Source organism: Camelus bactrianus, chromosome 9, assembly GCF_048773025.1.
Source record: "Camelus bactrianus isolate YW-2024 breed Bactrian camel chromosome 9, ASM4877302v1, whole genome shotgun sequence".
In the NCBI taxonomy this organism is placed as follows: Eukaryota; Metazoa; Chordata; class Mammalia; order Artiodactyla; family Camelidae; genus Camelus; species Camelus bactrianus.
Window position 1 is genome coordinate 38478378 of NC_133547.1, and position 23154 is coordinate 38501531.

Consider the following 23154-nt stretch of genomic DNA (forward strand, 5'->3'; position numbering starts at 1 on the left):
TTCCCAAACTAGAGCTCTTAAATGTAGAATTTCTACCTTGTTTTGGAAATGAAAATGTATCTATGGCATTTTTCAAATAAAGCAGAAGTTTAATTTTTTTTTTACATTGATGAAAAATTATTAAAACTAAAAGGTCTTTTAAAATAATAGGTCTAATCTTACCTCCAGGAGCAGCTATGTAAATTAAGATGAGAAAAGATCATAGAATGAAGGAGGATGTATATAACAAGGGGAAGAGAGACCGACGGAGGCGGGAGACACCCTGAACTCAAGCGAATAGCCACCAAGCGTTTTTCCCTCCTACTTCCAAAAAAACTTAGGAGAGGTGATCTTAGTTTACAATAGTTTACAAACAAAAAAGCCTGATTATCTCAATATTAAGTTCCTGTATTTGTTTCAAATATTGTTCCCTTACTATCTATACAGAGCATATCTTGTGATATATTTTGCACAAGATAATTTATGGTCTGAGCAAAATATATGTATAATAAAGTACTAAATAAAAAGTAAACAATGTCATGTGGTTGTTCAGTGACATACACAAAAGGTGAATTTACATTTTGTAAAATGTACTATAAATCCTTGAAAATACTTTGATGTACTTGACACAGCTCATAGGATTTTAATCTATTACTTAAATAAAAATAAGTTAAATGATTAATATTTAAAAAACTACACTATATATTTAGTGTATACAATTTGATGTTTGGATATATGTATACACTTGTGAAACCATTATCATCATCAAGGTTATAATAGACATATTCATCATTTTTAAAAGATAAAAAAAAAGTTAAATGGCATGGGCCAAATGCTATATAAATTAAACACTAAAGCTAGAAGTAAACACTTGACAAAAATCAGAACGGGAGTACTTTCTAAGCATAAAAGCAACAAAAAAGGCCATAAATAAACTATCAATTAACTACGACCACATGCAAATTTAAAACTCTATATAGAAACAAAGAATAAGCCAGAAAAAATTTTAATAAATGATTTTTGCTGGAGGCGTTCCCTCTACCTGCAACCCTCTCATCTCCATTCCTGCTTGGCTGACCCCCTACTCATAACCTGGGTTTCAGTCTAGATGCTATTTCTTGACGTTCACATATAAAGTATGTGCCCTTTTAAGCACAGCCCCTGTATTTCCCTGATCTCAAATCTGACACTGTTACCTTTGCTCCATGACACTGTGTGGTTGCGTGAGGGAAAACACTTCTTGTTCACCCTTGTAAACGTAACACCAAGCCTGCATACTTGTCAAAGGGTTGAACAAAGGAATGAATAAACAAATATGCTCCCGAAACAAAGTCAAGTGATAAAAGCAGGGACACCAAATTGCAAATACAGACATCTTATAACATATGGCTACCCACAAGGAAAACAAGTATTAGAAAAAAATATACAACCAAATAAAAGTGTAAAGGGTGATTATCTGAATGAGGAGATTACAGGCAATTTTTCCATGAAACTTTTCTATACCCCCTTATATTTTCTGAATTTTTAAACAACAAAATTTTTAAAGTGTAAAACTAATTTTTTTCAGTTGAAGATCAGTTGACTTACAATACTGTATTAGTTTCAAGGGTACAGCACTGCAATTCAGTATTTTTACAGATTATACTCCACTAAAAGTTATTCTAATGACTACAATTCCCCGTGCTATACCAGCTATCCTCGGTGCTTACCTGTTTTATACACAGTAGTTTGTATCTCTTAATCCCATACCCGTAATTTGACCTGCTCATCTTCCCTCTCCCCTTGGGTAACCACCAGCTTGTTTGCTGTATCTGTGAGTCTATTTCTGTTTTGCATATACACTCATTTGTACTACCTTTTAGATTCCACATATAAATGATATCATACAGTATTTGTCTTTCCCTGTCGGACTTATTTCACTAAGCATAATATCCTCTAGGTCCATCCATGTTGCTGCAAATGGTAGAATTTTGTTCTTTTTTAATGGCTGAGTAATAGTCCATTATATTATATATAATACATATAATATATGTTATACACACACACACACACACACACACACACACACCACATCTTCTTTATCCATTCACCTGTCGATGGGCATTTGCGTCACTTGGGTTGCTTCCATGTCATAAATAGTGCTGCTATGAACACTGGGGTGCATGTATCTTTTTGAATAAGCGTTTTCTTTTTTTTTTGAGATATATGCCCAGGAGTGGGATGGCTGGATCATATGATAGTTCTGTCTTGAGTTTTTTGGGGAACCTCCATACTGTTTTCTACAATGGCTGCACCAATATACATTCCCGCCCGTAGTGCACAAGGATCAAAACTCTAATTCGTCTAAGAGGGTCAAGTGTTATTTTTTTAAGTATATGCTATTTCACCTTTAAATTCAGAGAAAATACCAAAACAATATACATAAAATTATGAAAAAGCCTAAGTGACAGGAAAAATATGTAGACAATAAAACGTATGGTGTTTGTCACCACTTTTGCCCACAAGATATTTTAAAGGAGTATGACAGCAGTTTTCCCGAACTGCATGCTGTTAAAAAATTACACATTTAGTTAAACAGTTAACTCCTTAAAATGACTTTGAAAAAAAAATCAACACATTCAAGTTGAATACTGAGACTGCCAGAAATCATTCTTTCCATTTCAAAGCTGCTCAGCAGAGTGAGTTCTGCTGCATGTCATCCACCCAGCACGTTTCGGTGCCAGCATCTACAGTTGTTTGTTTCAGATCCCCTAATTAGCTGCCTTATCTTCTGCTAGGGACTCTTCTGGTGCTAAGTTTTAATCGCCCAAATTAATTGAAATACTGTAGCAATTTCAGATTAACATTTTCAAAATTAACAATGCATAAAATAAAATCACCCATAAATCCGCTTTGTATGTAACAGCAGCCACTAATGAACTCTGCAAAACAGACCAGATCACCCTGCTAATTTGTCCTGTACTACACAGCAAAACTTCAGGAAATAAGCTTTCCTCTGTCCAAAGGTTGGCATAAGAGGGTGGATAAATCTCTAGAGGAATGAGGTCTCTGGATCTAGAGAAGTAAACGGCAGAAGAATGAGGTCCGTTAAATCCTGGTCCCAGTCAGCTGCTGTGTGTCCTTGGGTAAATTACTTAACCTCTCAGAGCGTTGGTTCCCTCCACTGAAAAATAGCAATATCTCCTCTTACAGTTTGTGGCAGACAGACTCTAAGATGAACCCCAATAGTTCCTGCTTCCTGGCATTAACCCTTGTTTAATTGCCTTTCCTGAATGTGGGCAAGACCTGTGACTTGCCTCTGGCCAACAGAAAGGTGATAAGATGTCATTTCCATGATTGTGTCACATAAGACTTAATTTTCCACCCTTCTAGGAGACTCCATTGCCCTCTTGGCTGGCACACTTTGATGAAGCCAGCAGCCATTTTGGGGAGGATCATGTGGCAAAGAACAGAGGACAGCTTCTGGCCAACAGCAAGCTAGGGATTGGGGGCTTCAGTTCAACAGCTCAGAAGGACCCAAATCCCCCCAACAATTACACAGGTCAGCTGGGAATGGATCTTTCTTCAGCTGATCCTTCAGATGAGACACAGCATCCTGAGTGAGGTCTTGGGAGAAACCCTGAGCAGAAGACCCAGCTAAACCATGAGCAGACTTCTAACCCACAGAAACTGAGATAAAAAGTATGTGCCATTTTAAGCTGCTAAATTTATGCTAGCATGTTACACAGCAATAGACAATATAGGGGTGTGTAAGTATTCGTAATAACCAGCATGGCCACCACCACTTATATACAGAGCACTTTACTATGTGCTAAACCTTGTTGGTGAATGTTCTGCGTATTACGTCATTTAATCTTCACAATGACAGCAGGAGGTGTCTACTACTATTATTCCCATTTTAGAGATGATCAAACAGGTTTCCTGGCCCACGATTACACAACCAGTGAGCGGAAGGAAGGGCAGGACACAAACCCGGGTCTCTGCCACTGCAGAGAGCTCAGTCTAAGCGGCTGCGCTGGGCTGCCTCTGACGATTAAAAGTGTCCACGTAAGAGAAAGTACCCAGTACAGCTGGCCCCTCTATCTGCGCATGCGGAACCCAGAGACGGAGCAGGCCGACTCTGCTTCGCCATTTTACCTATGGAACTTTAGCATCTGTCGATTTTGGTATCTGCAGGTCATCCTGGAACCAATCCCGCGGGGATACCAAGGGGCCAAAGCACAGACAAAACTGGGGAAGATTCTTCCTGACTCCTGACTCCTTCACTGCGACAGAGGCAGGTTAGACCTAAACGTCCGCCTCAGTGGCTGCATTCTCTGGCTCTCCAGCCTCTCATCCTGACCCTCCCCACCTGCCTCCACAGAACGGGCTGTGCTAGGTCTTGTTGCCTCAGCTCTCCAATCAGACGGACCAGTGGACACGCAGGTGTGCGCAGGCCACAGTGGAACACTGGAGTGACTCCATCTAAACGAGTGTAACACTGAAATTTCAGGTACAGTGACAGGGTTCCAAGAAGATACTATGAGACAAGGCCGATTGTTTTCTTGGTATCCGTGCAAACTAACACTGTGAGCACGGATGAGCCTTTGTCGAGAAGCTCCAATTCCTATTTTAGGTACATCCTCCACATTAACCTCGTCTGATACTAGAAAACAATCAAACAGAAGGGCCTACAAGTGGAAAAAGGACAGGCTAGGAGAGGTGGAAAACCCAGCCACCGGACACGCACGGAGGAAGATGTCTGAAACACACAGTAATAGACTTACGTTATAATCTGCTCCAATGAAGCTTCTCTATTTTCCTTCCCCCACCCTTTTGTAAACAGAGCTGTTCTTTCTTATGGAAAATAAATGTCATGCCCCACAGGCTGGGTCAGCCCCTCTTCCCATGTTGCAAGTGGGCACAGGAGCCAGGATAGCCCATCACACGGTACCCTGGCTGCATGACGGCCTCAGAGATGGGCAGAGGTCTGGGCCAGACCAATTAAAGACACCTTGGGATTTTTGCTAGATTTACAGGGGAAAGCTGTTCTGTTTCCCTTGGGATTACTAGCTGGGAGGACAAGGTACCCTTAGCGTTGCTAGTGGCCAACTCTGCTTCCGAATGAGAAAATCAACAGAGGAAGAGAATTGAGAGACAAGGAGAAACGGAACCTGATGGTATCATTTGAGCCCCTAGATCTAACTCTGCCTGAAGCCACTTTCCATTTTAGTTGCCTAAGTCAATAAATCCTCCCTTCTTTTTTTCCCTTAAACTATAGATCTTCCTCTTATGAGGGGGTTGCATCCTGATAAACCATCATACGTTGAAAACATTGTAAGCTGAAAATGCATTTAATACATCTAACCTACTGAACATCACCGCTTAGCCCAGCTGACTTTAAATGTGCTCACTTACATTAGCCTACAGTGGGCAAAGTCATCTAACGTAAAGCCTATTGTACAATAAAGTGTTGAACATCTCATGAAATTTCCTGAATGCTGTGCTGAAAGTGAAACACAGGGTGGGGGTAAGGGTATCAGTTGCTCACCCTTGCGATCGCGGGGCTGATGGGGAGCAGTGGCTCACTGCCCCTGCCCACTGTCACTGAGAGCATCGTATGACACATCAGTACCCCGGGGAGAGTATCAAAGTTCAAAATTCAAAATAAAGCTTTTATGCAATGCATAATGCTTTCATACCGTCATAGTCAAAAAACCTTAAGCTGAACCATCCTACGTTGGGGACCGCCTGCAGTTTGAAATGGGTTTGTGCCACTCGACGAACAACAGCACACTGAACTGAGGTCAGAACACCAAACCTAGTAAGAGACTGATAACTTTACTTAAACATCTGTAGCTCTGTGTAAATGCACTTTTATGGATGTGCTTGCCAGACACCTCATCTCCATGTCCCTTGTGCTTGTTTAATTCCCAGAGATTCCCCCTCATCCTGCCTTCCTAGTCAACCTACGACGCCAGTCACAAGCAACCACACACACTTGGGGGGGCCCATCAGATACCACACACCATTACTGTCTGACATGTTATGTTTGTAGGTCTTCTCTCTCTAACAAAGTTCCAAGGTCCTCAAAGACAGGGAAATTTCCATAAATTTCTAACATCTCTGCAGGAGAAAATGCATCTCAAAAGAAATATCTTTGAAAAAAAATAGTTATAAGAACCTAACATCATCTTTTCTTTTCACTCAAATTAAAAATATAAAAGTCAACTTCATTTGAATATGCGAATGATAAATAACTGGCAGTCTGAGTCATTCTGAAATAAATTCCACAAACTCCATTCCAATGTTCTAATTAATTTGATAACCATTCTCTGTGTATAGAAAGACTCTAAGACTGTAAACAATTAGGATATTAAGGATTCCTTTATCAATGTCCCCTTTCCCAGTATCAGCTGGATATTACTTGTACCAAATATTGTTATTTGAAGCCAACAGTTTTGACTCAATTGGTTCCTTTATGTACTGTATTTCAGACTAAAGTTCTGAAACCAGACTGCCTGATTCTCAGAGGTTGCTGGCTCATGAGAAATTTCTGATGTTTCTCTGTCTACCTAGCATCACATGGCGTGTTCCTCTGCTTCTGTGATGAAATGGTACCTGACTATCAGGGCCACAGAGAGCAAAGGGTGTCCAAGCCACACCTGACCTTCCCAGTGAGGAGTGATTTATCCATGATAAATGGTAAGAAGCACTTTATGGCTTCAAGACGTCCTTTTCAGAATATTTCTCTAAATATGTAACAGACACACTTTATTTTCTGAAGACATAATTATTATCATAACAGAAATTATACATTAGAAGGGTATAAATGATCCAGAAGTCAGTTCTGTATGTAATATGCCAAATGTTTGGTAATTTCAGTAAGCACATTACTGATGCTGTTTCTCACCTAAAGTCCCCTGTGTCTTCAGATAGTCACCTTGCCCTTGTTCCAACACTGGAGGTCCCTGAATGGCGTGGGCAAACCTGCCAGATGACAGCTACAGTGACCCTTCGTGAGCCTGGGATGAGACTTCTATGGGAAAAAGAAATCCTCCCCAAACACAAAAAAAGATGTGAAGGAGGGACTATGATGTGCATTTCAGAAATCTGTCATCATCATAAAGGAATTAGAAAGGCAGTCCTGAAAACAGCTACCAGGGGGATCAACCGCCTTAGTGCAAAACCAGCCCTACTGTCCACAGTTTAATAGAAGCCTGAGAAAATCAGCAATTTTAAAAAGCAGAGCAGGCGCCCCGGCACTCGCGCGCAGGCTGGATTTCTCATTTCTCTGCAATGAATCTTAATCACTGGGTTCTATTGTCCCAGTCTTTTCAAGTTCATTCTTTCAATGTGAAATATATTTTTACACATTTACAATTATGCTCCCAATATTTAGATTAGGATTTACGTTTGAGGAGAAATTAGTTTTCGAGGTGACAGAAAAGAGCAGAATGTTGATTAATAAGGAAATATTGTAATCTGTGGATACTTTGTTACTTGTTTATTACGGACAAAAGCTCATTTACTAAAACCTTCAGGAATATACATGTCTCCCTCCAAAAAAGGGGGTGGGGGAGACAACTGTGCTTTTAGACCAGTCATTTTAAAAATCCTGGGTTGCTATTTTTCTCATCAATGTTTTCTATTTGGAAATTAAAAAGACAAAATCTCTCTATTGAGCAAATTGACATTATGCTTAAAAGCAAATCTCAAATCAACAATCCGGTTTAGATTTAGAATGAGGTTACCAATCCTTTGAAATTAAAACATTAAGGAAAACTGTATTAAATTGTAATTCAATGCAAAAAAACCAGCATAAAAATTTTATTTATATAAATGAAAACATACATAGACTCAGCTTATAAGCAATCTTAGCCCACACTGGTTTCTCTTCCTTCCAATTCCTTTTGCTTTTGTGCACATATTACATAATTAAGTTTTTTATATGTTTACCAGACTATTTCCTAATTGTTTTTATGACACTATGCCATACCATAATGAATCAGTATATAAGACAGAATATTAAACTATTTTATATGTACACTTATGTACATGCATTTATACAATCAAGACTTTATGCCTGTTTCTACTCCTTCCTTAGGCAGAATATAAACTGTGGAGAGGGGCCATGTTTTATAATTAATGGCATTGCTGGTGCTTATTGTTGTACAAGACACAAAGACGGTAATGAAAAAAAGATTTCTTCTCCTTTCTTCATACGAGAACAAACAGCAATGGCATTAGATATCTATCCTACCCACCTGAAAGGGAAAGTGACCATCTTTGAAGATGTCCCTGCTAAGGAACAGTAAGACATCCCCTCAGTGAGTGAGAAAAGACTGTTTTGAAGCTACATTTTTCTCTTTGTAATCAAGAGTTTAACAACAAGCACATGAGAAGCAGGGGCTCCCAGAAAGAACTCTTTTTTATCAATTTAACCATTATCTGTTCATTTACTATTCAAGGTTATCACAAATCACATGAGTAACTTAAGATCAGAAGGAGGATGGGAACCTAAGCCTTTCCCATCTACTCCATCTAATCTTCAGGCAGAACAACAGCCTGAATTTTTTAGAAGCTACTGGCTGTGAACTTAAATACAAGATGCTATGAGTTCCACAAATATGAGACAATTTTGCAACAGTCTAAAAACATGGGCTTGATTAAGAGAACACACGCCCTGGTATACATTTTTGCCACATGCAAACTAAAATAAATCTTGTATCTTTCATACTAAGACAGAAGGAAATTTTTAAAGCTCAGTATTAAAATTTAATTGGTAACTTTGACCTTGAGTGCCACTTTAGGTGAAAAATATTACACCAGTTCTCAGATTTTCTTGAGATTTATGATCTCATGTTCTTGAAAAAGGCCTTAGCACCTCCGTGTTCCTGAAATAACTGATCTGCCTCTTACAAGTGTTATTTTCCTGAAACCAACACCTGTCTCAGGAAGAAAAGTACAAACTTATGAAAATACCTTGCTATATTTAAAAAATCCAAAAGAAATTGCCAGGATTTGCATCTAACACGTTACTATATTTATAAAAGCAGTCAAGATCACAGATTGATAAATTTCTTAGCACACAACAGAAGACAAGAAAAAGTAAACTCAACCGCAAAGACATTTGTAAATATTATTTATAAAGGTTAGTTACAATTATTAATAAAGAGGGAATGTTTTAAATGGGCAAGTAAGTCACAATGCAAACCCACACCTCACATCTTTCTTGGCTTGAATGGAACTCCACAATACATGCTTTCAACCTTGGGAGCTCTTCTTTCTTTGCTTCTTTACTGCAATCACAAACACTGCTAACTTCCCCAAAACACCCTCAACCACCACTGTTGATTGTGTCTCTTCTTAAAGATAAGCAAAATGTCTTGGAAGCCATCAGATAAGCAAGAAATAAGGCAAATCTGGAAACAACTGTGATAATGTAACTTCTAGCTTCAGCTGGAATTCAACATAAAATTCTAGGTCTCTTTTCAAAGAAATAACTGGCAAAAGTTATTGATTCTTCTACACATGACAAAATGTCCAATATTAAATAACCCGCCCTACCACAAAGTAATTACTATCATAACTGCCATCTCTCAGCATTTACTACATACTTGGCATGTTGTAAGTACTTCTCATGTATTAACTCATGTGATGCTCACAACCACTCTGTAAGGTAGGTGCTATTATTTGTCTCCCTTTACAAATGAGGAAACTACAGCACAGAGAGAAGCCAAGTGTCAAAGGTCCACAGCAAGGAAACAGCTAAGTTGGGTCCCCAGCCCAGGCAATGTGGCTCAGAGCCACGCTTCCTACCACCAGACTACTCCATACTCCATGTGTATACTGGTCCACTGTATCAGCAGGAGGAATTTAAAAAGCAAGAGAGCCAGTGCATGCAGAAAAAGTATGCAGCCATTCATTAATTCATTTAACAAACATTAAGCACTTACTACTACTGCTTCCACAGAGCTATGCATTAGGCTCCTCTCCAAAACGAAAGGTCTATTGAGAAAATACATCATTGACCTTTGTACGTGGCTCTGAAATTCGGTACTGGTGAAGTGGTTACATCTGACCTCCCAAATTCTTTAATCATTTTTTTAAAATTTTTATTTTTTGTTGGGGGGAGGCAGTTAGATTTATTTTTATTCATGTATTTATTTATTTAACAGTACTAGGGATCGAATACAGGACCTCACGCATGCTAAGCATGCCCTCTACCACTGAGCTATGCCCTCCCTCTTAATCACTTTTCTCTACAAGCCACTCTGAGGCCCTGGAAAGCAAACAGCGTGTTAACATGGAGAAGTCAACTAAAATCACTAAAAAAGATTAAAGCAACTTTTATGGTAAAAACAGTGATGGCAAATAATGCCCCTTGGAAGCAGTTTGTCCAGACTGACGAAGTCTCGAGTTTGTTGATCCCTTGTTTAAACACCATGGAGTGAAGCATCTCCCATACAGCTGTGAAAACCTCACCAACAGCTACATCAGGAACAACTCAGAGCAGGACAGTTATCATGCAAGGGTTAGCTGTGAGCAAAAAAGCTCTGCCACGTGCCAACAGAAAGCAGCAAAGATGCAAACGACAACCAACCCTAAACACATAATTCAAGCCCAACATCAAAAGACACCCTACGGGGAGAAATGGTTTTTGCATTAGGATCTACAACAGGCAAGATCACCAACTAATTTTTTTTTAAGTGTGGAAAAATGAGAAAACACTCATATGTGTTTACTATACCTAATGGGAAGCTATAAATAGACATTGGTTTTCCTCAAACATCACACATAGCACCGTTTCTTCTGTATGTGTATGTTTATTCTTCATGGGGTTCTAAATACTCTGAATAAGCAGAAACACCAGAAGAGTTATACCCATAGAAAGCCATCATCTTTAGGAAAAGGAGAATAAACTATTTTATTATGGTCCACTTTGTTGTATTTATAATCATGAATTCACCATACCTACCTTTAAATAATCTAGGGCTCTTAAAGATTTTGGCTATAAAGTACATTGTTAATGGTCAAATGTGCTCCTACTGACACACTATAAATACAGAAACGCATTTCCTTGGGGAAAAATAGATTAACTGAAAATGCCCATGGAAGAGGAAGTATTTTTAAAAATAATATTGATATAAAGTTTAGATAATTTTCAGAAACAGAATACTATAACTTACACAGAATAAAGGAAAAAGTATTATGTTCACAGTCATACACCCCCTGCTAAATGGAACAGAAGTAGTCACCTTTAAATATGACTGCAGAGCCTCCTGTAAAGGGCATTGTCTTGGGAAAGTTAGAACCAATAAAAACGTAACCCCTATTTTCTTTAATGGCCTTAATTTTGTTTTGTACTTAAAAGATTTAAACTGATCTCAAGACACAAGTGAGGCAATTTCTAGCCAGAGGCAACAAAGCTCCTATAAATCTTTACAAACAGCTCATAAACTGGCATGGTTACCATGGGTGTGGTTTCAGGTAAAAGCTATAACGCTTTGGAAGCTAAACTTTACAACGAGGTGAAGGCGGTTTATGATGAGAAAACAAAACATATAATCCAGATTATTTTCCAGCAAGACTGCTCTGTGTTTCATGTTCCACTTGATTCACCACTGAGTTCATATATTTGGAATCCTTTAGCCATGAATACCTTTTTACCCACAATAATATGACCATATACATAACAAATTTTTGGTTAAACTCTGGAAGGCATTGCTTAATGGATGAAAAATAATTATTCAAAAGTAACGACAGAGCCAACCTCATGATGTTAAACAGAGAACAAGTGAACGCTCTCTGCAGACAGAAAACTGGTCTCCAGGGAGGACACTTGTTCACCAAGTCCTTACATTCACTCTCCCATAATGAAATAGTACAGACATAAAATAAAGAAAAGGACTTTCCCAAGTGGGGAGGGTACCAAAGTTGCCTGGTTTATGAACCCCACCCTCTTAGAAAACGTTGATTTTTTAAGTGCCAGTTTGCTGGTTGATTTTTCCCAGGTTTGGGCGGGAGCAGGGGAGGGTGTTGGGTACGTTAGCATTAACTAGGCACCCTGAGGCTGTTCAGTAAGCAAATAATCAGCTCAGCTGCTGATTGTGGAAAGACTGTGGTGCTGATGGTTGCTCACCATGTGACCCTGTCCCGGGTAAATGATTTACCCAGGAGAAGGTCGCCTCCTGGTGGCACATGATATGCCAAACTGCCAGGAACAAAGGCCAGCAATCTGTCTGACTTTCTACAGCAATTCCCACACACTCTCATCATCACTTAACTGGAGAAGTGATTATGGGGCTTAATCACACACCTGGATCCACCTGTCTGGGAGTTCTTCGGAGTCCATTGGTCCGTTTCTGTGCAGAAAGGCAAAACAAAGCAAAACAAAGATTCTGTATTATCAAATTGTATCATTCTGTGACACTTTAGAAGACTAATGAATGTTGCACTTTTTCCATTTAAAAAAATGACTAAATTTTTATCAAACCACTTGGTTCCAAAGTTGGTTTTTATAATTTAACCTTTCATTTCTCCAATAATGCCTTCCACTCGAATACCACTGAATTTGAGAAGTCATTGATATAATGCTTTGGGAAAGAAATATCTTTTCATTTGCCATCTCTGGGTATAATGAGTCATTTTTTTAAAAGTCAAGACAACAGGAATTATGAAAACAAAGCCCAAACAGCCATTCTTGCTTAGAAAATGCTCCCAGCAAAGACATGCAATCTCCAAAACCCTAACGCAGCTGTTTCCGGGGCCTGACAGACCAGAGACTGCAGAGAGCATACGACCTCCAAGCAAAGATCTCAAGCTCTGATTTTAGCAAACACATAAATGAGAATGGTGTTTTAATTACGGATCAGTGCTCTCTGAATATTTTAAGAAACAAAACAGGCATGCAGCTTGTGAACCATGAAAGTAAATTCTTATTATAGAAAAGTTATCTGTGAGAAACATTGTGCACTACAAAAATTGTAGGTAAGATGCAAACCAAAAGAGGTTTTAAATCTTTGAAAATGCCTGGTTACACGTTTGACTTCATAAGCATTAAATTCATTCCTACCTAGTAACTATGGTAAGCTCACTAATTAATAAGGACTTGATGTTCACTTTTTGTTATATAACTGGATGAAATGCTCAGTCCATAACTATCATGTAATTCAGACTTTCCCAAAAGCCATTTCCTTTCTGTGTGTGTTGGGGTTCGTGCCTGCATGTGATGACTTCATTTCATTCACGGCACACTTGGCTTTGCCAACCACACATAAGTCATGGGTGTTTCTTAGGGTTCTTCCTGTTCTCATTCACAGACTAGATGGGCGAAATGGGGTCTCACAGCCTGCCAAAGGGCCTCAAAGCGGGTTTCAGGGTTCTCAGCTAAAAGCAAACTGAAGAAATCTTCAAAATATAATTTTGTTTTTAACCCAACTGCTTTCAAAATGGATTTGCAAAAGCCCAATCTGATCACTGAATCAGCATTAAGCTATGCTGAACAAGATGGATGGCTGTGCTGAGGGAAAGGAAAAAAAAACAAACTAGTACAAAGAGAGCCGTTGTGAGTGAGAAGAAAATACTGCACTGGGCTTCTTACTAGCCAAGCAGGCAAAGGGGAAAGCATGGTGAGTTACAGACCCATATCCTGTAACTTGGAAGAAAACTACTTTCAAAAAAAAAAAAATAAAACAAAACAAAACCTCTTTTCTATTGAAAGGTTATAAAATGTTTGGAGCCCTCTATATAAATGACAGTATTTTCAATAGGAAAATATATAATGATGGATGTCTGTGGCTGCGTACTTCCTACATTGCCCTCCACCTTCTTAATGTACAACAGAAGCTGGCTTTCTATTACTCTTCCTCCTCCTACTATCCAAGTGCTGGGAAGGCAAGAAAGAAATTCCACCTTTGAGCTTTATTCCTGGAACGCCTAGACTAGCACTCCTTAAGAACTATTAACTTAGAAAGTGAAAAGGAGCCTTTCAGTCCAAGAGCGACTCTCTGTGACCTTGCAGTTAGGATTAACATAGGGAACCGGGTACAGTCAGTAAGAGTATGGACTCTAGAATCAGACAAAGTTCCAATTCAGACCCTGCCACCTGGCACCTGTTTGATCAGGAGCAAGTTAGAGTCTCCATGCTTGTTTTTTCATCTATAAAATGGGGGTGATAACTACCTACTTCACAGCATTTGTGGTGAGAATTAAATGAGTTAATTTATGTTAAGTGCTTCAAAAAGTTCTTGACACAAAGTAAGGACTGAGTGATAGCTTATTATTATTATTATTATTATTATTATTATTATTATTATTATTATTATTATTAACCACGTCATTGTCATTAATTTCATGATATTCTGAATGTCTAAACTCATCTAAATGAAAATTTCTTCTACTAAAATATTACCCTACAACTTATGTCTTAGGTTTCCCTCCTGAAAGTCACTGAAAATCAGTGACCCTGAAAACAAACTTTTCTACGGAAAGAGTAGGCAGTGGACAAACTACAATCTGGTGCATTTAAAAAGAGAGAATTTCAGCCACTCAGACCAAGTGCATTTGGAGAGTCTGAGATTTATTACACCTTAAAAGCACCTAAAAAGTATTTTATATTGTAAAAAAAAAAAAATTGGAAATGTTTAGCAGAACGTATTTGAACAATTTTAAAATGCAAATTTCAATCGTCATTGTGCCACACCCCATCCAACACACTCCTCGCCCCACCTATATTCTCAAAAGCCTAGGGCAGAGCTGGACAGGACCTCGTCCCCAGCAGGGAGAGGCGTACGCATCTAGCAGCCACCCCCGGGAGCTCTCTGTTATAGCCCCAGGAGATCGGGGCAGTCAGTCTTCAGAACATTCTAGATCTCCTTGATCTACCTAGAAGAGGGGGAAATAAAACAACCAACCAGCCTAATTTAATTTCTTGCTTCATTACCGATTATTACCTTACTTTCTCTAAAAGAAATACGTCCAAGAATCTTTCTTCTTGCCTCTTTTGGGAGAAACCTAATTCTCTCTATTGATTTTACCAACAAAACAAGCAAAGTTTCATTTGTTCTATGAAACTGGCTTTGGTTCCCCTACCTGTGGTAAAGGTAGAGAAATCTACCCTAAAAAATAGATTTAAAGTAGACACGTGTTGAATAGATAGGCAGTGATAACCTCGCTTCCTGGAGCTACAAGTGGCTTCTGAAGGCCCGCTCTGGAACAGGATGCAATTGTATCAGGTGTGATTAGGGAGGCCCAGGGTTCCTGTGACTACTGAAAACTGACCTACCTTGAGAATGAAGTATACAATTAAAAATACAAATTCGCAACCATGGTTACTGAAAGGGGTACAGAATAAGACTACAAACTGTTACATGGAGAAAAAGAAGACCTTCAGGAGAAGGGGGAGAAAACCATGGAGCTTACAAAAGGCCTTCATCATTTACTTCTGGGAGGCTCCTGAACATCACATTAGCATCTGCCTCAGAGAGTGAATATATCTTCTACAAAGTCTCAGTAGGGAGGTTAAGGTGCTTCTTAACGTTCTTTTGCTACACTTCTCCCTTAAGCTAATTAAAGTTTCCAAGTGGATTGGTCAGTATAAGAACTTACTGTAATTATCCTATTATTAGCAGAGTCACACACTAAATAAAAATTACACTCATTATAGTCAAAAGTTAAACGAGTCACTAAAACACTGATGCTACATTTTAAAAAATTAATGTGAAAATCAATTCCTTTCACGACAGATTTACATGTAATTTTCAAGAGTATAAAATGCCTGGAGAGAATTATTTTGTATCATGTGAAAATTATTAACCACTTCTCATTAGCATACTTTCTGTCAATACGCCCACTTCACATTACTTATAAAATCAAGTGAAATCATCTTCCCTGGGGGGAAAAACTTACATCTAATGGGATAAACGTAAAGTAAAATTGAGTGAAAGTTCCGAGCTTTACAAGGAAACCTATGTCAGTAACCTAATAACAGTGTAAAAGTGGGAAAAAGAAGGCTGCTTTCCAAGATCTTTATTGGCACTGCTGAAAAACCCTTACAAACCCAATGAAAAAATCTTACTTGTCGACCAAACACTAAGAGAAAGCTTACTTTAATTTATTTTAGCCCTAGAAGAACTTGAACGGCCTATTTTTAAAATATTATTATCTTGTTATGCATTCCTTGAGTTAGATCCTAAGTTCTAAAATATAGTCAACTGATGAACACTGAAAGAGTGTATATAAATTTCCTCATTTCACGTTCTTGATACCTGATATGTACAAATCATGTGCTTATGCAAAAAGTAGAAGCAATTACCTCTTATCGGACATCTCGCTGTACTTCTCATTACTTTTACCAACTATATAAATGCCAGCCTATTAAAAACATACTAATATGATACCACTCTTAATGAGATATCATTGTTATGCTGTTAAAACAATAGAATTTTTTTTGGTCATTCTTGTATTCTGAAATTCTCAGATTATTGTACTTCTGGCTCACATAACTAATCACAGACACTTTACATTTTAATTTCCTTTGCTATGAGTTTTTGGGAGGTCTGCTAAGAAATGTATTACTTTCGGTTGAAGGCCAAGGCACTGGCTGTCTGTAATCTGCCCTGTTTTTCATTCTTTCATTTTTTTTTTAAGAGTTTTATTCTGAGACGTGGCAGGGATCACATACTTCTAAGCCATTAGACCTCAGACTCTGTATTAAACCAAAAGGAAATGTTATCAGATTTTGATTTGATCAGTAAGACATGGTATGGAATCATGTTTGTGTGCAAATGGAAACCTAGTAGAAACATGAAACCACAACCTTAGGTGAAGAACGTTAGAACTTTTTAGTATTAAGGAATGTTGGGCAGTGATACATTTCACGACAGGGGACGGGGGACAGGTCTATTGACCTCCTGGGATGAGGGCCACGTTTCTTTCTGTACTAACTGAATCAAAGCTCTTCATTCCAAGGGAATGCTTTCAGATGCATTAAGTCTTACAAGCCTCAGGGTTTGCGGAATTCTGTAGCTGGGAACTAGGAAAACATACCCCAATATTAGTGCCACAACACCGCTACAATATTTATCTGAAATTTACCTGAATAAAAGAGTACCTAAGACTCTGAGAATGTCCCATTTCGCACACAGTCTTTGATTAAATATTCCCATTTTTCCTTTACCTAAGATCTTCAGATGGTGGCTAAAAATTCCTCTGATTTAACCTGTGCATTTCAGTCTTGAGAACTTGACTGTTCACTCTATTTCTATCCATTTTAAAAGGCACATTTAACTTTCTAGAAGTTTGACACTGCTTAAGTTAGCGAACAATCTGAAATGCAAAAGCTATATAAAAAAATTAAATGTTAATCTTACCTCAGGTGGTTTGAGCGTCCCTTGTTCTGAAACAAATGTAAAAATTGGCATTGTCAGTCAGGTAATTTTGTTTGGTTAGCAATCTTCGCGTGTTCTCTGCAGCACGGTAAAACACTGCTGCTTTGTTTTCCTAAGGATACCTGTAATATATTTCCAGGGTCCCTCAGGCTGGGCTAGTAATTGTTTTGCAACCGGCTTCTCTTGTCTTATTGGCTTGTCAGGGAGTGACTCATGGCACTAAATGACTTGTAGGTTATGCTTAACTTTTTCAATTGTTTATTAAGCAATTGTCAATCCAACCACACAAAGCTCCTTAAAACAGGGACTCGCACTAAGTTTAAATGTGTAAGAGAAAGCTGGGTGGGAACCTTTTTTTCCAACACACTCAGTTTTAAAATCCTAAACACAATAAGTTACAAACATGTTACAATGACTGTAACAATTGCATTTTTAACCCAGTACAATATTGTACATGAATTTTTTTTCATTAAGTGGCTATAGCTATTTTTTTTTCCTCTTTTTTAAATTGAAGTATAGTCAGTTTACAATGTTCTGTTAATTTCTGGTGTACACTGCAATGATTCAGTCATGCATGAATATACATATATTTGTTTTCATATTCTTTTCCACCATAAGCTACTACAAGATATTGAATATAGTTCCCTGTGCTAGGCTATAGCTTTTAGTTTTAACTGGGGGTAGGGGGGATACAGTTTGATTTAAAGATGGAAATAAAAAACCAACAAGATTCAATTCCAAGGCTAATTTTTCTTTCATCTCAGTTTACCTGTCCATAAATAGAAACAAGAATCTCCATTATATTTCAGTTCCTGAAAATGACTAACAGTCACAAAGGGCTGTGAGATCTTCAATTGAGTAACACGGCAGAGAGCAAAGGGCAGCTCTGAAGAATAAAGGCACACACTGCACGTAGAAAAACTGGTGGGTAATATTTTTGCTTCCTTTCCCCATATCCAGGAACCTCTATGCATGTTACAACCTCTCCAGACTGTTAAGGAAAACACCTCTGCCTGTACTTCTCCCAAGCAAAGTGATCCTCTGAAGAAGGGACCGAGAAGACGAGACACTGATGGAAACATCAGGAGAGGAAGGGCAGGGCTAAAATTTTGAGAGCTCTGTCAGCCTAAACAAACCTCTTACAGAGGTTCCAAGAAGCCCCATAACCCGGGTTCAAGGGGAAAAGTACCAGAACACCTGACTAGCCGTCACAGATTACTTGACACAGGAAGACTGCCTGGGGCATGGAACAGGAGGTTTTTTGGGGTTTTGGTTTTTTTTTTAAAGGACTATTCCTGATTAATGGAACTGAAGGTTCGCAGGCAAAAAGTCACCTTTCTGGAGAAAAGCCAAGTCCGCATTCCTTTGTCAGTTTCAAACCCTGTCACCCCAGCTTTCATAGGTAACTGCCTCCCAAGAAGGCGTCTTTGCCAGGTCTGAAGTTGGCCTTTACAAAGGACAGGAAGCTATTATTTCTGGACAGAAATCTACGTCCCTTCTTTTCCCTTCTACTAGAAATAAGCAAAGTTTCAGAAGAAAGACTGCTTAAGAGAACTGGTCTGCGGAGAGGGTCTATGAAAGTACCATTTGGCTGGATACTGTGCCCAGATGCAGAACCCAGGTTGGGTGAACTTGGGTTCCTACCGGACCGGCTGTGACCTGTATCACTGGTTTGACCAGAAAGACTTATATGCCAGACTAGCTCTAAACTACTTTCTTCTTCTACTGAGAGTTAGAGAAAGAGCCTGAACTGGGAATCATAAACTGTAAGAAGCACCACACAGGAGGGGAGTTTAAGTTTTCCATCCAAGGAGGAGGAAAGCTGGTATTTCTAGATGAGCTCTAAAATGGAAAAATTTCAGTCTTTCCTGTTTATAAATGAGTGTGCACCTTAATTTCAATTCAGAAGTATCTTTTTTTTTCCCTGACTTTCCATAGCAGTGTTTTTATGTCCTGGTGAAGTAGCTCTGTTACAGTACGCTTTAACTGTATTTTATTTTTGGCATAAAACCTATGAGAGCCCACGTGGCAGTAGATGGCACACAGGTTCCAGGAGGGCACTGGGTTTCCTCAGGAAGAGGAAATGATGGTATCTAAGGTGACATTCTAGCTATGCAGGTATCCACACCTCTTTACCCAGAAAACAGATCTGGGAACAGAAACCCCTCACTAACAGGCCCTTCAAATCTTGTTGCGCAGGGCAAGCCGGCCAGCTCCTGGCATGAGTGAGCGCTGACCACAGAACATAAGGGGGTGTAAGGTCCCGGCGAGACATGGATGGATGGGCACAAAGTGAGGAATAAACTAGACTCAGCCGCCTGCCTTACGCAATGCTCCCTCCTTTGTTTCTCCCACTTGCTGTTGTCTCCTGCTTTCCTGCTTTGTGTCTCACCAAGCAACCCAGCTGTCCTCGTCCTTCTTAGTGGATGTACAAAGACCTGCTCTCTGTAACCCAGAGAGGAAAATGGAAAAGGGGCTTCATGCTGAATGCAACGCCAACTCTGAGGACCTGAGTCCTCCACTGAGGCTGACCCTCTCCCTTGCCACCACTCCCTGTCCTCATGGCAAGCACAACCCCAGCCCCACCCCCACCAGCCAGGAAAGAGGCCCTCTTCTTCCACAGACTTGACATAGGGCAGTTCTCACTGTGGTCTGCTCACGCTGGGCAGAGCCCATAAATAGTGGTTCTCAAAAGTCCCAGAGTTTATTTTGTCAGATTTCACGGCAGGGTTCTGTAAATTTCCTGAGGGTAGGGCAAAAGCCAGGGGACTAGAAATAACTCTTGGAATCTGTTCTGAGTTCAGAAGTTATTTATCCTTCTGTACTTGCTCCAGGGCCCTACCATCAAACTGGACTGGCCCCTTTACAAACACGATCTAAATTCCAATAACCATACTGAGGCAACAGCTTCTTAGCATCTATGAAAAGTAACAGTGATGAGACAAAACCCAACTGCAACACTGTTTCACACATTTTCAAAGCAAAAGTCCCTTTGGGCTGGGAAAACAGAACCACCATCTCTTTGAATGAAGTATCCGTGGAAAAGTTGCTCTAATTTTGAAGTCGACAATACCAGCCTTCATTTCCTCTTGATATGTACCCAAAACTACTTTGGCGGGCACTTGGTCTCTAAAAAAAACTTTGTGTGTCACAGTTCTGCATCAGGACTAGGTAATATGGGCTGATGACCATTAAATGTATTTTGACTGAATTCTGACCAAACGGAGAGGTTGCTGATTGAGATCTGATTGAAAGGCCTCTCTCTCTCTTTTCTGTCTCTCTCTCTTTCTCCTGGGAACTTCCTTAGTAACTCACTGCTGCAAGTTCCAAAAGTTTTTAATCCTCAACTTGTCTTTAATCCTCAACCCTACAGCCTATTCCTCAGACTCCGATTGATCAAACTTAAAATGTTCTTACCCTTTCAAGAACCTTTCTAGATGGTGACGCACAGGCCCTCAAGGGGTTTATACCCTGCATTCTTTCATCATGTCCAGGCTGGCTTAATGTGATTCAGAGAAGCCATGTTACTGCAGCGCTCGGAGCCTTAGCAGAACTCCATCGTCAGCGCCAGCACAGGGCTCAGCGTGCATATTTATGTAAGACAAATGATTCTCACCGAGACTTTGGACTCACATCGTATTTGTTTAAACATAAAATCCAGTCCTATTATATTTGTTTTCCAATACTAGTGGCTGTCAATGCATACATTATTACGCAACCTGCTTTGCCTCTTGTCTGAAGTCCTATTTCTTAAGACTAAACAAATCAATGTCCAGTAAGATCATTTGTCTCAGAAAAGTAAGTACCAGTATAGCTTTTGAAGGAGCTTTGTCCCCATGGCTAACATGCTATTTTTTTTTTTGAAATAGTAAAACAGAAGAAAGACAGTTGGAATGATTACATTTCTGAGGAAGTTAAACAAATGCTATGTAAGCCACTGAGATCTACAGTAATTATTTTTTGGGGGAAAAAAACTATCAATAATACTTGGAAAGAGGCTTTGATTTCAAGTCTTTTTAGGAGCTCTAACAGGAATCCAACCATACAGCTTCCAGTTCACTTTAATAATTATTAATATACCACTAAACTGACCGAAATACTTCAATGGAAAGAGTAATAACTACCTTTGAGTATAAAATTGTCTTGATAAGTTAAAAAGAGAACTAATTTTCGTAAAAGGCTGTAAGTAATGTTAAACAGGCCCAAAGTCATTTTTTGGTTATGAAATCAATGATCAAGCCTCAGCTTATGTAAAAATAATGTGATTAAAATGCCTAGTGGTAGAAGGCTGAAATAGAATTGTATTCTAAAAGTTTACTTCTTATGATAACATACTGCAACAGTATTTCTAAAAGGGCCACTTCAGATGCCAATCTGGGGCGCAAGTCCCAGGTAGCAATCTTGCAGGGTTAAACCACTGGGACAGCAAGGCAGCCTCCTTCCAGTTGGGAGTGGCTACAGCCACCCGGGAGCAGCAGCTGGCCCAGATGGAAGAGCAGTTAAACAGAGAAGCAAGTGACGACCTGCCCCGCTTAAACATGAGAGCAGCTGAGGCTTGTGCTCCCACCAAAGGAGGAGCGGCATTAAACCAAAGTCGCCTGCTCCAGCGATACTTGCCCCCCAATGTTACTTCCTCTGTTCAAAACCAGAGGGTGCAAAGCAAGCTGTACTGATCAATGTCAGGGTGGGAAGAGGGCAAAAGGGGTTTAGCCATATATTCTAGCAGGAGAGACAACACAGATGTCCCCAAAGGTTGCAGCTGAGGACTAGATTTTCCTGGCGATGCACCGTGAGACAGAAATGCCACTCTAGCATTACATCAGCTTGGCAGTGACTCGTTGAGAGACTCACACGTCCTGGGGTTCATATCTATTCATTACTGAGGTTGGCAAGTTTGGCAGCACACTTCAGAGTCCACGTACGTGTGGATTGCTGAGGTTGCCATGGTGAATGTGAAGGAGTCAACCCAAGTTCAGGGAGAAAGAGAGTGGGACCGCCTGCTCTTTATATCCATGCAAACCCTCAAATGTTAAGACGTAAACTAATCAGCCAAGCTTCAAATTTGTTTCCAAGCTGCATAGTTTGTCTCATAATACAAAAAACTAAACTAAAATAAACTTACAGGACCTTTTTTTCATGCTTGAAATGTACTTGAGTTAATAATCTGTCATAGTCAAATATTAATATGAATGGATTACTTCCTTCGTTCAGAAATGCACAGCATTTTTGCCAAGTAATTATTATTTCGAGGATGAATGAAGACTAGATAAATTTAAGGGCTATAGAGCATGACATATAAAAGGTTTCTGAACCCAAGGAAGGGAACATCCAAAAAAGCCTTAACTTCCACAAAAAGAAGCATGAAAGAGCTATTTCAAATGCTTAATGGTTAGTATTTAGCCACACCCAACACTATCAAGGATTGTATTGGGGTTGAAATATTCCTTTTTGGGGAAAAGGAATAACAACTTGGTATTAAGCACTTTGACTTTGGACTTGGTACTAAGGGCTCGATACAAAAGGGAACGGACAGTGGCGGAGACACTCACCAGACAGTCCTTATGTTCCTCTACTTGTCCAGTCCCCCTTGTAGTTAAGTTGAGGTCACGTCACTGGTTTTGACAAATGGATTTTTGATGTTATAAAAAAAAAAAGTGGAATTGCTCACTTCCAGTCCACAGGTCCTAAGAGCAGCAATCCCGGAAGCCATGTGTTGAAATGACAGAGTCACGAGACAGAACTAGCTTGGGTCCTCAAGTCATTGCTTAGAAGGGAGCAACCCACAGCAGACAGTGCATGTGTG

General features: G+C 39.4%; 1 protein-coding gene across 2 annotated transcripts in view; it reads right to left on the minus strand.

Moving 5' to 3' along the window:
• The window catches only part of VAV3 (vav guanine nucleotide exchange factor 3), a 334983-nt gene that overhangs the window by 93780 nt on the left and 218049 nt on the right, over window positions 1–23154 (minus strand). The window contains exons 1-3 of one of the 2 annotated variants that reach the window (XM_074370077.1): window positions 18121–18340; window positions 17334–17359; window positions 12281–12326 (exon numbers count right to left, since the gene is read on the minus strand). In XM_074370077.1, the coding sequence (XP_074226178.1) occupies window positions 12281–12326; window positions 17334–17359; window positions 18121–18325 (277 nt within the window). In that variant the 5' untranslated portion in view covers window positions 18326–18340. Of the gene's footprint in view, window positions 1–12280; window positions 12327–17333; window positions 17360–18120; window positions 18341–23154 lie in introns of those variants that run through there. The other variant, XM_010945807.3, reaches the window with a different exon arrangement.